Consider the following 12811-nt stretch of genomic DNA (forward strand, 5'->3'; position numbering starts at 1 on the left):
TTTCCCGAAACTGTTCCGTGACTATATGCAGTTTTATGTTTTAGTAACTTAAAGCTTACGGGAACAACAAACGATCGTCAGATTTCTTTGTGGGTGATGTTATATATAAAAAAAAAAAATTAGTTCTTATAATCTTTTCAAGATGGCGCCCATTCTTGAGGACGGAAGCTTTGCAATCTACTTATCTGAATCCACTTTGTGGCGGTATAGCCAAAACACACAGGGTTAAATTCAAGAGAGTTCTCAGAGGTTTACTCTCATAAAAGTACTGTGCAGTGTTATCCACTGACTCTGTCATTTTAGCATAATATTTTTCTTGGCTGACAGAGCATGACCCACCCAAAGAAGGCTCAGTTAAAGACGAACCTGATGTCAAGTTGTTTAAACACCGGAAAGATCGGACGACTTATGAGCTGCTGTGGTAATCCACTGTTGTCATACCATAGAAACCACATTCAACATCTGTTTTAGTCTATTCTACGGAAGACTATTTATAGATTATTCCGAAAGAATCAATCCGTTCAGCAAGCGGAAGAGCTTGTGTTTTGAAGATTTCTTAAGCCGCATATAATTCTCGATGGGGTCACATGTGATGCTGAAATCCTTGAAGAAGAAAAACAGTCATGACAGTGTTTCAAGCAACAAGAAGGTTCGGGAAAAAAAAAAAACAAGCATCCTGTTTAAACCGAAAGTCAAAGTTTACGTGTTTTACTCTACCGCCAGTGCTAGCGGGTTAAGAACACTCAATTTAGATGAGGTTTATCAGGATATCATAGTATTCCACGCGCTCTACTTTATCCTCTGTCTTCCATCCACAAGAGCAGTGACGCCATAGGGGCACACCGTACAGTCCATACGAGCAATTTATTAACGTAAAAGAAGAGTGTAAGACATCTAAGAAATTAAAGCAAAAACTTGAGCACGTTCGTAAATTCCATCTCAAAGGTTAAAATGTAAATTAATTGGATCGCTGCATCACCACCCTTGAACAAGAGTGACAGAAATAAAAACTGCTTTTTCTAATATCAACCCAAATACAAATGTGACGAGAAGTAAAAAGAAAATAATCTAAGGGAAATATTTTTAATTCACTCAAAATTCTCTGGGCTTTGATTGTAAGAGATGCTTCTCAGAATGCAGAGGATGGATAATGAGATCTTGGTAGTGAAGCGATTAACATGTTTCTATGTTTATATTCGGAAAACTTGGCTTATTTTGCATCCGCATTAAAGGAGTATATAATCTTCCCGTCCTATTGAGCAATTTATTACATAATGCTAACGAGTTGCGCGCGACCGAGACCAAAATAACCACGACTGACGCATGTTAAGCACAGTTATTTCCTGTCTCCACTTACCCATCCTTTTTCTTTTTTTGGCTTTTTGGTTCTTTTTTTTTAAGTAATGTGTATTGTTAATACCTTAACAACTGTCACTAAATAGCAAGTCTCCACTCTGACAGAAAACAGGGCAGGATGTTTTTCTAAAGGAAAACATGGAAACAAGGTCTTTGTTGTGACCTCCCTCAATATCGGCTGGATTCACAAGCTTTAGGTTTAGTAGAGAGCTATGCTCCATAAACCATAAAACCTCCATTTCCACCATTAAGAGTAAATTAGAATTTAAGCACAGTTAAAGGCAATAAGCAAATGATGGGTTACTCCTTGTAATTTCAAAAACGCGGCAGTCATAATTTGACGAAAACGTCTTAATGGCGGATGTGAAAATAATACAATTTGTGAGGTCTACCATTACTTTGAAATGAGGGAAGGGAAGACAAAAATGAAAGGAAAAAGCACAACCAAGGGTTTGTGATTTTACTATAATTTAAATAATAAAGCGTAAGATTAGTAAAACACAAAGGTTTTCGTTCAAGATTCATTCTTTCAATTTCAACGTACTATGCTAAGACGATAACATCGAATTAGGAAACGTTTTCAAAATATACTAAAGTGATGGCCTGGCTGTTGTCTTTGACTTAAGAGAGGTAAAATACTAGCGGGATTTCAAATCCATAACTTTAATACATAAAACACACGGGCCCAATCTCAAGACGGAAAGGCCCTGTTGATTCACTGACGTAAGTTTGGGCAAAGTCCACTATGGGTAAAGCACCTGTGCGGTTTGTATTTATTTCCATGACTGCTCGACGACCGGATAGTTCTTTCTCCTAAATAAACAGATAAATTATAAATAGGAAAGTATATGTTGTAATAAAGAAAGGAAGAAAGGCGAGAGGAGACGAAGACACGAAGAAACAAGGGAATGAAGAGACGAAGCACAAGTAAAGAGGCACCGAAACACCAAAGAAACAAAGGAAGAAAAAACAAAGGAAATAAGAAACTAAGCAACGAAGGAACAACGAAACGGAGAAACGAAGGAAAGAAGGAACGACGAAACGAAGGAAAGAAGCCATAAGGCCACGTAGACACGAGAAGACATAGAAACATGGCCAAGGAGAAACAGTAGATGGAAAAATAATGATTAATCCAAACCTTTGAGTCTGTGGAAACAAAGCTGGACTTGGTTTGCTCAGATGATCTGAATTCCATGTCATTTTCTCCTTGAAGTTCAATGGTGCAATCATTATCGTCTTCTCTGAAGCATGAATACGTTATGTTCTGGTAAACTCCTTTGCTCAAGAGTCTAAGAAAATTAATTTGGCCAGTTGTTGCCTTGTATTCAAACTGAGGAAAAAAAAAACCGAGTTAAAGCAGTTTTTCGAGTGACCACATCTCCAATCATTCATTTCATTATCCCACCAACAATACCCCGACAAAGAAATATTTCAAGTAAAATGTGGCCTACCAGAGTGGATTTCAGATTCCATACCACAAATCAGACGGATCCTGATCAGAATGAATGGATCACTTGTAGATCCTCCGTGGTGGAATGTTCATTTCCACTTTCCCCTTTCCGATATCCCAAATTCGTCCGCAATCAAAACGTATTTATCTAGCCTTAGTTGGTTCCTCAATCAACCCAAAGTGCGATTCTCATTCGTCTAATCAAGTTACCGTTTCTGTTGGAAGGTTGACTTCGCTTATCCACTGATTGGCAGAGAGGCTTGGAATCGTGATCTAGAAGAGAGAAGGAATATGACGATTATAAGATAACGAGTTTCATTTCTACTGATAATCAAGAAACAGAGTATTTAACTTAGGCTGCAAAAATTTCAAAGCAGTTTCAATTTCTTTCCATCAACCCAAAGACAGGGAGGTATTTAATCTCGTGCGACATAGTCCATAAAGAGAGTTGTTTATAACATTTTCCTAAAAATAATCTACTAAGAGTTAACAATAAAGAGGCGTTCAAAGTTTAGTAAGATTTCAAACCTTATGATTTTTGGGTTCGATGCAGTTGACTTGCTGTTCAAAGTCGCAATAAACCTGAACTGCATCATCAGTACAACCTTCGTTTGGATCAATCCAGTATCTTCCTAAAATAAAGAAATCAGTCAGATCCCAAAGGTCTTCCGGAATTTTTCCAGTGACGTTGGTTGGACTTGAGCGAATGAAAAAACGAAATATAATCTCAATTTAATTTTTACATACCACTTGGGTGCTCAGGGTAGTCAAGATGAAGCTCTCGACATGAACGTGCAGGGTATCGTCTGGTGCCATTTTGTGTTCTGAAATTCTCGACGACATGGTTAAGAGCGGTCAGGTAGTAATCAATTACTTGTGACATCTAATAAATGGCAAGAGTAAAGCAAATGGTTATTAATTCCAAAAAATGCAGATTACATTTTAGGTATAATTTTGAGTGAAAACGTCACCCACGTCTAACTGCAGTTGATCCTCAGCGGTGTTGGTTTCTTTGTGACTTTCCTTAAGAGAGAAAAACGAAATCAAAATATATTATTATTTTCTTTATGTTAGCCACAACACGAGCTCGCAAGTTACAGATAAACAATTTTCCGTCCTAATGGACAAAATAGAGAGAGGATAACTTGAGAGTTATATTGCTTGTTTGTTTTTTTTTTTAATCGAAAGCCAACTCATCTCAATAAAACAGACAGTTATCATCGCAAAAATGCCAGTTATGCCAACGAAATACATGTGTAGGAATCCGAAAGAAAATTCTAGCTACATCCCTGAATAGTAGCCACAGCAGCAGCTACCTTAGAACGCCTACAGTAAAAGCTAAGGTGAGTCATTTCTCACAAGTCTGAAAGTCGACCAAGTTTCAGTGGACCCTCCTTGAAGGGGCCACCGATATCCATGGGACTTGAAAAATTCCCACCCACCCCCCTAAGTAGGTTTTCTCTTCTGTAAATGTAACAGATACAAAATAATTTGGATATATCAACAAAGTTGAAATGGTAAATTGGCCACCGTAACGATTTAGCTTTAGCTTTTGTAATCGTTACGGTGGCCAGTTTACCATTTCAACTTTGTTGATATATCCAAATTATTTCGTTACCCCCACTGACGCAGCCCCAAACAGTTTCTTTAGAAACTATCAGCCTTTTAACAGATACAAAGCCGACAGGACAACCTTTTTTTTCAGTAGAAACTAATTTTTGTATAACTTTTTGTACAGGTGTATCTAAAACAATAAGTTCCACTGCATCTGAATCAAGCAAACAAAAGAATTGAATAATTAAGTTACCTGGTTACTCGAGTAAAGCCGACGATTGGAGAATGGACCTTTCTTGTTACCTCCGGTGGAAATACCAGGCTAAAATATATGAGACAAATGTTAAGAAAAAGGAGGTCTGTTTTTTGTAGGATTTTTGGATCTGACTGTCAACCGCGTTCCGGAAGCTCCCATCAAAAACTGCAGTGTCGTTCTTTTTCTTTTAAATATGAACGTTTTCATGAACGATTTAAAGTTTAAAGGGAACATAAAAAGTGAATTTCAACTGTCATTCATACAAATATAGCACATTTCAAAATAGACTTTCTTTATCTTAAGGAATACTCTTCTCGAAATAGTCTAACTGAAACAAAGAGAGGATGGAAACTAGGGAGGTTTTACTGTAATTTTTATATTATGTTTTTCACCGTTTCCGAAAGTTTTTTTGTACTTCTACCACAGTTAATTAATCCTGTAGCTTTCCACTGTCCCGATTCTCGTTCCCTATTAACTTTCTAAGTTGACCTGCTAGACTCCTTGCAGTTCTCATTTCAGCTCGCTACCCCCCCCCCCCCCCCCCCTCAAAAGCGTGCCGTGTCACGAGCAAAAATGACAGCTGTGAAAGATACCATTAACATACCGGCTGCGGGTAGAAATATTGCCCTGGAGGCCCCTGCAAATTCAGAGGACAAGGTATCAAAAAAATGTCATCATCGTTCATATTCACCACTACCTTCATATAATAATCTTAAACCAGGTGTAAATCGCATATTTCCCCAGCCAATGAAAAACCTTTCCTAAAACACAACCAGCCATAAAATTTTAAAGTAACCAAACAAATTAGATTAAAACGAAAGACAACTTTTGCAACTTTTCAAATTACAAACCAGCTGCGTTCTGGATCAATAAAATGTGTGTACAGACTAAAATATCACGATGTTAAGGGACTGAATTTTGCGATTTCAAAATGGATGTAGTTCGATTTTTAAATCACTCGTGTGATTTTGGTTCAAACTGCACTCCACTCAGTTCAATTAACATTATCTATCGTTTCACGATTGAGAAACCGTGGAAGAGCACTTTCACTTACGGTCTCTTTCGACTCTAAAATAGTGGGATCACATATGTACGTATTGGCACATATTACATACCTTCTCGCCAGGCGGACCAGGTGGGCCTGGGTCACCCTGTGTACAACAACAAATGATTTAAAGCATCAGAAAGAGCGCAAAAACAACAAAAAACTGGAAAGAGTATAAAGAAAATACCACTAAGGATAACAATAAATTGTGGAATAGAACATACCGGAAGTCCCTGATCCCCCTAGAAAGTTAAAGAAACCAAAATCACGTATTACTTGACACGTTTTACTTAAAAATCTCTCTTTTCATGAAAAACGAAACAGTACTAAGTGAATAGTTTAGAGAACGAACGACCGATGGGGCAAACGATCAGTCCAATGTACGGAAAATGGATCGATTGATGGAAGGATGAGGAAAGGATTGAGAAATGCATGACAGAGAATATAAAGTCCAAATGGCCTATCTCAGATTTATTAACTTCACAAACCAAATTAAAACGTTCCTTTTCAGTGATAAGGTTAACAACGTAAAATAGAGGCCGAAAAAAGTGATTGGAGGCTGTAAAAGTCCAGTACAAAGGTATGTTGTGAAGTCTCTGGACCATCACCATATTATAGAAATGATCTTTGACTCCTACTTAGTGTGAGGGGTGGACTTACAGCAGGTCCTCTTGGTCCCTGAGGAAAAACACAGAAAAAAAATTATCACTCTGTTATATTAACAAATCTATGTAGTCACTAAAACAAGGCGTTATTTCTCTTCAATTTTTTCTTGCTGATTATCGATTACCCCCAAGCCGCTAAATTGATGTAATCAGAAGATGGAAGATACCGTTAAGCATCAAAATTTTGCACGAGTTTTAAAATGAAGATCCACCATATTTTACGTTTTGTGGAAACAAAGTTTGTGGCTCGAGGTGACAGAAATGTGAGGTGAGGACTAATTTTTTCGAATTTAAGAAAAACATTTCATGTAGAACGTTAAAAAGGAAACGTTCAAATGTTTAAATTTGTGCGGTTTACAAAAGAAAAAGTGATGTAGAATGGCGTTGAGTGATAAATTGACTCCAAGATAGATCTTTCGAGTGATTCTAACTTTATGTAACTAGGTAAAAAAAAAACAGATTGAACACTTACTCGGTCACCATATTCGCCCTCTGGCCCAATTCGTCCCTAGCCGTAAATTTACAAAGCATAAATACAGTGCAAATTCGCACAATAATGTGCTTGAAAAGACTCAGCCTTTAATATCAGTATAGCAATATAACATCACCTTACAAACTAGTTTGTATCGACATGACAATTGCGCTAATTTTATGACCCTTATTTGAATGGACACGGCCTGTTTCTCCAAAAGTCCAGGCAAATTCAAGGGTCCGAAACCTCTCTTTAAATCCCAGTCTAAGGAAGAGCAGAGCAGGTTTTGGCTCCTAGATCACTATATTTTATTTCATTTCCTGCTACCTTTATTGTTTGAATTCCAAACCTTTTGATACCTCGATCTCGATCATAAACATGACCAACACTATCCAAAAACGAGGCCCTGGCTTCTCCCCCCCCCCCCCCCCACCCACCTCGCCGCCTTAAAAAAAAGTCCTTACTCAAAATTACCATTTCTAAATCTGTGAGCGAGAGTCCGTGAGGCTTAAGAATCTGCATATTCATCTTACCTCCTCACCGCCATAACCGGGAGGGCCTGGTGGTCCTTGAGGCCCCATCACGCCCTAAAATAGAAGGACAGCTATTACATAAGTACAGTCTCGTTCCCAACCGGAGTGAGGATGAATATTTATATTCATAAGTCCGTTCGTATAAAATCGAGTAATAAGGCGATATCTTAATTCCATTCTTGTTGGTTTTAACTTTGAACTAACCAATCAAAAGCTTCTTATCAGCGTCACTCACCTTGGGTCCGAAAGGGCCGGTTGATCCTTGCTGACCGGGTTCCCCTATCGAGCCCTGTAAAACATTTTTTGTTTTCTTTTAAAACACAAAGCAGTAAACTTTTCATCCATTCAAAAATTGCCGATAAGCCCATAAGCGTATAAAATATTTGTTACTGCTTAAACCCGTGAGGTTATCACATGCTAAAAATTAAAACAAAATGAAATTTCACGTCATAGTTCACAACAAAAGCCATTGTAGTATTTGATAATTTTCTTAATACCATTTCAAGTCGTGTTCTGTGCACTTTGTACCGGAGATGTCAATCGGTTCTTATTCAACGGTTTGATTAACGAGAGTTGATTTTATCACTCAATCCAAATAAATTAGCACAATAACTAGCAGTGACGTGTTTCCAACTACCAAGCAAATAATAGAAGCTTTCTACCAATCCAAAGTATATTTGTGGCGATTACCAATTCACATGAAGATAATAATGAATGAGGATAAACTAGACTTCGTTCATACAACAAGCAAGTACCAGATGTTTTCTTCGAAAACATAATTCAAGGTTACTTTGCGATCCGAATGATGAGCTGCATGTAAACACGACAAAATCCACAGCCATTCTACCGAAGCAGCCTTTCTATAAGTAGATATCAATATTAACTACCATATCTCCAGGTGGACCAGGTATTCCCGGTAGCCCTGTCAATCCTGGATCGCCCTAAGCATGTGAAGCAAAATAAGACCCGAAACGTTTTTTGTTAACATTAGTTAAGCGTACAGGAATACAAAGACATCAACAAATCCAGATATTCATACAAGATTGATAGGTAAATGTTAAAGAATGGCATCTGGTTACGAAAAATATATTCATTCAATAGATGAAGAAATTAATGTTAATTAATAAATCAATTCATTTCATTGGTTTAGAGAGCCATCTAACCCAACACTGAAAAGTACACTTACCGGCCGGCCTGGCTGCCCAGTCTCTCCTTCATCTCCTTGTGCTCCCATTGAACCCTGAATGTAAAATTCAAATGAATGAAAAGGAAAAGATATAGACTGTTCTCAAGCAAACCAGAAGTTACGGTACAAATTTAAATGCGGAATTGAAATAAATCGGTTGGGGTTTTCGAGAGTGCCAAGCGAGGATATGAACGTATTCATCTTATTGACTCCAAATGTATAACAATAAAAAAAAACAAAAACGGGTAACCACAATATAGCCTTCGACTGGAATTTTGGGCGAATTTTACCAAATCCTTAATCCAGCCCTGATGGGACAAACCAGGCACAATATTCAGAAGATACAATCCGCAACACAATTAGTTGACATGAGACATAAATGCAGCTCTAGAAAAGGAATTCGATCTCTGACACGAGGTCTCAAATAAGTGTAAATAAATGACACGTTTTAATCTGATGTAGGGTTAGCATATATGGAGAAAGGAGGGCTACACCGATTTCCAAGGAACATCTGTCGAGTTCTCGTGTCCGGCTGGGTTTTGGCAAACAACGGCAAGCAGCGTTTTTCTTAGGGAGACTTGAAGAATTGTCCGTTTATTAACGCTTTTGAGACCTTGGCACCCTAAATTTTTGATACAGGAGCTTTGCAGGTATATGCTGATTTTCCTAAGAGCCTAGCTCCGTAGTGCACTTCATCAAGATGAAAAGATGTTTACATGCATTTTCTTTACGAAGCAGGATAACTTACAGTTCGTCCTTTCTGTCCAGGTTCCCCTTCATCTCCTTCGGTACCCAAATCACCCTTGATAAAAGACAACCGAAAATTACTTGCCTGGCACAAGTATCTGACTAGGAATACACGTCTTTTAGTTTATTAATAGTGATACTTGAAGCACTATTCGTGGAAAACGTGTAAGGTTTAAAAAGGTGCGAAAGAAAAGTTACAGTGGTGACCGGAAAAAAAAAATTCCTATTTTTAACATTTATCTTGGTACGTTTAGTTATAACACTTCACACCTTTTTCTCTGAAAAGAGGTAGTTAATAGATACAATTATTAGGGTTGTGGCGATCCTTTAAACACAAAAATGCTTAATTAAGTTATTTAAATAGCCAATTTTAGATCACGCATACAGGAATTCTCAATTCCCCTTTACGTTCCTGTTAGACTATTTTTGTGGCTATTTTTGTGGTTGTGGCGATCCTTTAAACACAAAAATGCTTAATTAAGTTATTTAAATAGCCAATTTTAGAGCACGCATATAGGAATTCTCAATTCCCCTTTACGTTCCTGTTAGACTATTTTTTTATGGTAGGAGGGGCTAGAGGGGGTCTTTTTGGATCTTTTGATTTTAAACGGGAGTTTGTCAGGGAAGGGCAGTGAATGTATTCAGCAGAAGCTCAGACACTCATCCAACCAGGCGATTTTCTTACAACAGTGCGAAGCTGCTTAGAAGGTGGCCAAGAATAACTCTTATATGAACAAAATTTCATTTTACAGCGCAGCGATACCGCATTATGCGGAAAGCTGTACGAAGTTCTTTCACAAAGCACATTCCTTTCTTCAGATGTCACATCTCACGCTCAGTGCTTCTCAGCTTGTGCATCCCACGTTCCATATTTCACACGTAACATGAGTTAACTGTTCGCACTTCACGATTCATGCTTAAGGTCTTACCGGGTCACCTGAGAGCCCTGGAATGCCTTTATCCCCTGGCTCCCCCAGTCTTCCCATTTCACCGGGAGGTCCTGGAGCTCCAGCAGTCCCATTACTTCCGCGATCTCCCTGAAAGTAAAGCAATAAATTTAACCGTAAAATGCTGATACAGTTATCACGTGTACAACTTAACGTTTGTTAAGTATTTTAAATAAGTTTGCGAAAAAAGTACCCGTTCTCCTGCGGCGCCATTCTGTCCAGGTGTACCGTCTATACCAGGAAGACCCTGTAAAAAAAAAAAAAGTAGTAATAAATAAGGAATAATGAAAGAACAAAATTCGAGAGATCAAAAGAGAGAGAAGAAAAAGTAGCCATGTACATAGGTCTACGATTAGGTAAAGCTGCAAAGATTTATTATTCTCGCCGCAGTGTAACATCGCAATAGATCTTAATGTCCAAGTTTTTTCCCATACCATCCAGGCGTGTACCACCTGCTGAGGTTAAAGTATCTTGCTCTGTTCTGGACGAGAAAAGCAAGGCTCATGTTAAACTGGAAAGCGCCTAGACGCAATTCGTCAAGTCATACATGCAGATTTTTCTCAACTCAAGGAATATTGTTAAAAAAAACTTCCACCTGAAACCTTTACCGGACACAACAAAAGATTTCCCTGTTCATTTTCCCCCGTCCAACCAAGTAGAAATAGCTAATGCATAACACCCAAACAACTGAGCCAACAAAACCATCCAAAGAAGATAACAAATAATAAAATTTGAGCTACAAACTCACATCATTCCCTGGGCGGCCGTCCGGTCCTGGATCTCCAGTTTTCCCGCGATATCCCTAAAAAACACGGAAGATAAAAGAATTGGAACGTAAATTAAGAAAGGTTTCTAATACGACCCATGCGGCCCCACGAATGAGGGTGATGAGGGGAGCAGGGTTGGAAAAAAGTCTGACCCTACGGTATGCGAGCTGAGAGAACAAAGGACGAAAGAAAGAGAAAAGCGGTCATCTTGTAAAGTACTTATTGACTGAGTTCAGGCTAGAATGGAGAGTAATTGGCTCTCGGTCCTCGCTGACCTCGATCCAAATATTTTACCGTCAGGGCCCACTATGTAAATCAGCGCATGAGAGTGAAACCATAAGAACCAAAACCATGTTCAACCAGATCAACTCACTGTTAAACCAGGTTCCCCAGAGATACCATCAGCTCCCTTTGGACCTTGATCACCCTGAAATAAAAAGGAAAATATTTCGTAAATCAAAACTTTGTTTGCTCGATACGATGGGAGACGCGGCTGCTGGTCTCTGGGTCGAGAGGTCCTGGTTCGAGACCTCGCCGGGACATTGTGTCGTGTTCTTGGGCGAAACACTATACTCTCTCCACCCACGAGTGTTATTGGGTACCAGTGCCTCTCTCCACCCAGGAGTGTTATTGGGTACCAGTACCTCTCTCCACCCAAGAGTGTTATTGGGTACCAGTGCCTCTCTCCACCGAGGGGCATAAATAGGTTCCGGCGAATTTTAAGAAAAGCTTGATGAAATACGGGGGCGGGGGGTAACCTTGGGTTAATCCTAACCTAATCTTAACCCTAAGCAAATCCTATCCAGGGGGAAGTGGTAATACTCCAAGTCGGTTCATGCTAAAGAGCGCGGTATAAGTCTCGGTTGGATGGTTCACTTGCCTCGAGTACAGACTTTACCTTTACCCGATATGATCCTTGCCAAGTGGTGAAATTGGAAGCTGAAAAGTTTTAAATAAACGAACAAAACAACTAGCCCTAAAATGGCTAAACAAAACATTCTCCACCGTATGACTCATCGACCAATGACGATCGTTAAAAGAACAAAAATACCCCTACTAAACAAAGACTAACACCTTACCAATTCACCGTCTTCTCCTCGTGCTCCACCTCTTCCTGCAAAACCATTAAAGCCCTATAAAAAGGTTGAGAGCATTAACTTTAACTATGATAGTCCTATTCTTAACAATTATCCCACGAGCGCGCGTTGGATATGAGATGATAGATAGCCAACGAGGCGCGTAGATCCTTTACATGTACACGGTGAGAATGAAAGCACTACATGTTTGAGGGGTCGTGTGTGACTAGCTAATACCTAAGTAACCTACTAGTAAAGGTGAATAAATGAATGAAATGAATAATCAGACTTAAAAGTAAATACATGACAATGCAAAATGTACTTTTATAATTTGAGATCATTTGAAATTCAAAATCGGATATCTTCTTCACTACCGACCGTGCGGATAAGCTGGTAAATCTGATTCCCCTAAATTTTCAAAATTTTCTTTCTACAAAATTGCTTAAAACTGCAAGTCGAGTTATTGAGCCGTTTGGTAAATTTAGGGTTTAAGAAGTGCGTACATTTAGTCCAACATGTCCTTTGGGACCCATCGGTCCAGGAGGTCCAAGAAAGCCCTGAAAAAGAAAATTCAAAATTAAATGTCAATGAGATAAATTTTCCCATTTTGCTGTCAAATGCAAAAGAAATATAAAAACAAACATGGCCAAAGTGTATAGAATGTGTGACCTGGCGATAACCACGAGAGCTATACAAATGATCAACTAAGGGATACCAAACATTAGTAAATATTAGTCCTTGGACATTTTCTGTTCCT

The 12811-nt window shown here is 38.7% G+C and overlaps 1 protein-coding gene across 5 annotated transcripts in view; it reads right to left on the minus strand.

Annotated features, from left to right (window-relative positions):
• The window catches only part of LOC111320842 (uncharacterized), an 81526-nt gene that overhangs the window by 39153 nt on the left and 29562 nt on the right, over nt 1–12811 (minus strand). Inside the window, exons 49-71 of one of the 5 annotated variants that reach the window (XM_088740564.1) lie at nt 12558–12611; nt 12058–12111; nt 11352–11405; nt 10960–11013; nt 10405–10458; nt 10194–10301; nt 9266–9319; nt 8518–8571; nt 8219–8272; nt 7567–7620; nt 7332–7385; nt 6799–6834; nt 6322–6339; nt 5886–5903; nt 5732–5767; nt 5221–5253; nt 4614–4682; nt 3782–3829; nt 3554–3689; nt 3335–3438; nt 3017–3079; nt 2495–2686; nt 1783–2169 (exon numbers count right to left, since the gene is read on the minus strand). In XM_088740564.1, coding sequence (XP_088596690.1) covers nt 2020–2169; nt 2495–2686; nt 3017–3079; nt 3335–3438; nt 3554–3689; nt 3782–3829; nt 4614–4682; nt 5221–5253; nt 5732–5767; nt 5886–5903; nt 6322–6339; nt 6799–6834; nt 7332–7385; nt 7567–7620; nt 8219–8272; nt 8518–8571; nt 9266–9319; nt 10194–10301; nt 10405–10458; nt 10960–11013; nt 11352–11405; nt 12058–12111; nt 12558–12611 — 1551 coding nt within the window. In that variant the 3' untranslated portion in view covers nt 1783–2019. Of the gene's footprint in view, nt 1–1782; nt 2170–2494; nt 2687–3016; nt 3080–3334; nt 3439–3553; nt 3690–3781; nt 3830–4609; nt 4683–5220; nt 5254–5731; nt 5768–5885; nt 5904–6269; nt 6340–6798; nt 6835–7331; nt 7386–7566; nt 7621–8218; nt 8273–8517; nt 8572–9265; nt 9320–10193; nt 10302–10404; nt 10459–10959; nt 11014–11351; nt 11406–12057; nt 12112–12557; nt 12612–12811 lie in introns of those variants that run through there. The other 4 variants (XR_015993813.1, XR_015993814.1, XM_022923548.2 and 1 more) reach the window with 4 other exon arrangements.

The sequence above is a fragment of the Stylophora pistillata genome, chromosome 12, assembly GCF_964205215.1.
Source record: "Stylophora pistillata chromosome 12, jaStyPist1.2, whole genome shotgun sequence".
Classification (NCBI taxonomy): domain Eukaryota; kingdom Metazoa; phylum Cnidaria; class Anthozoa; order Scleractinia; family Pocilloporidae; genus Stylophora; species Stylophora pistillata.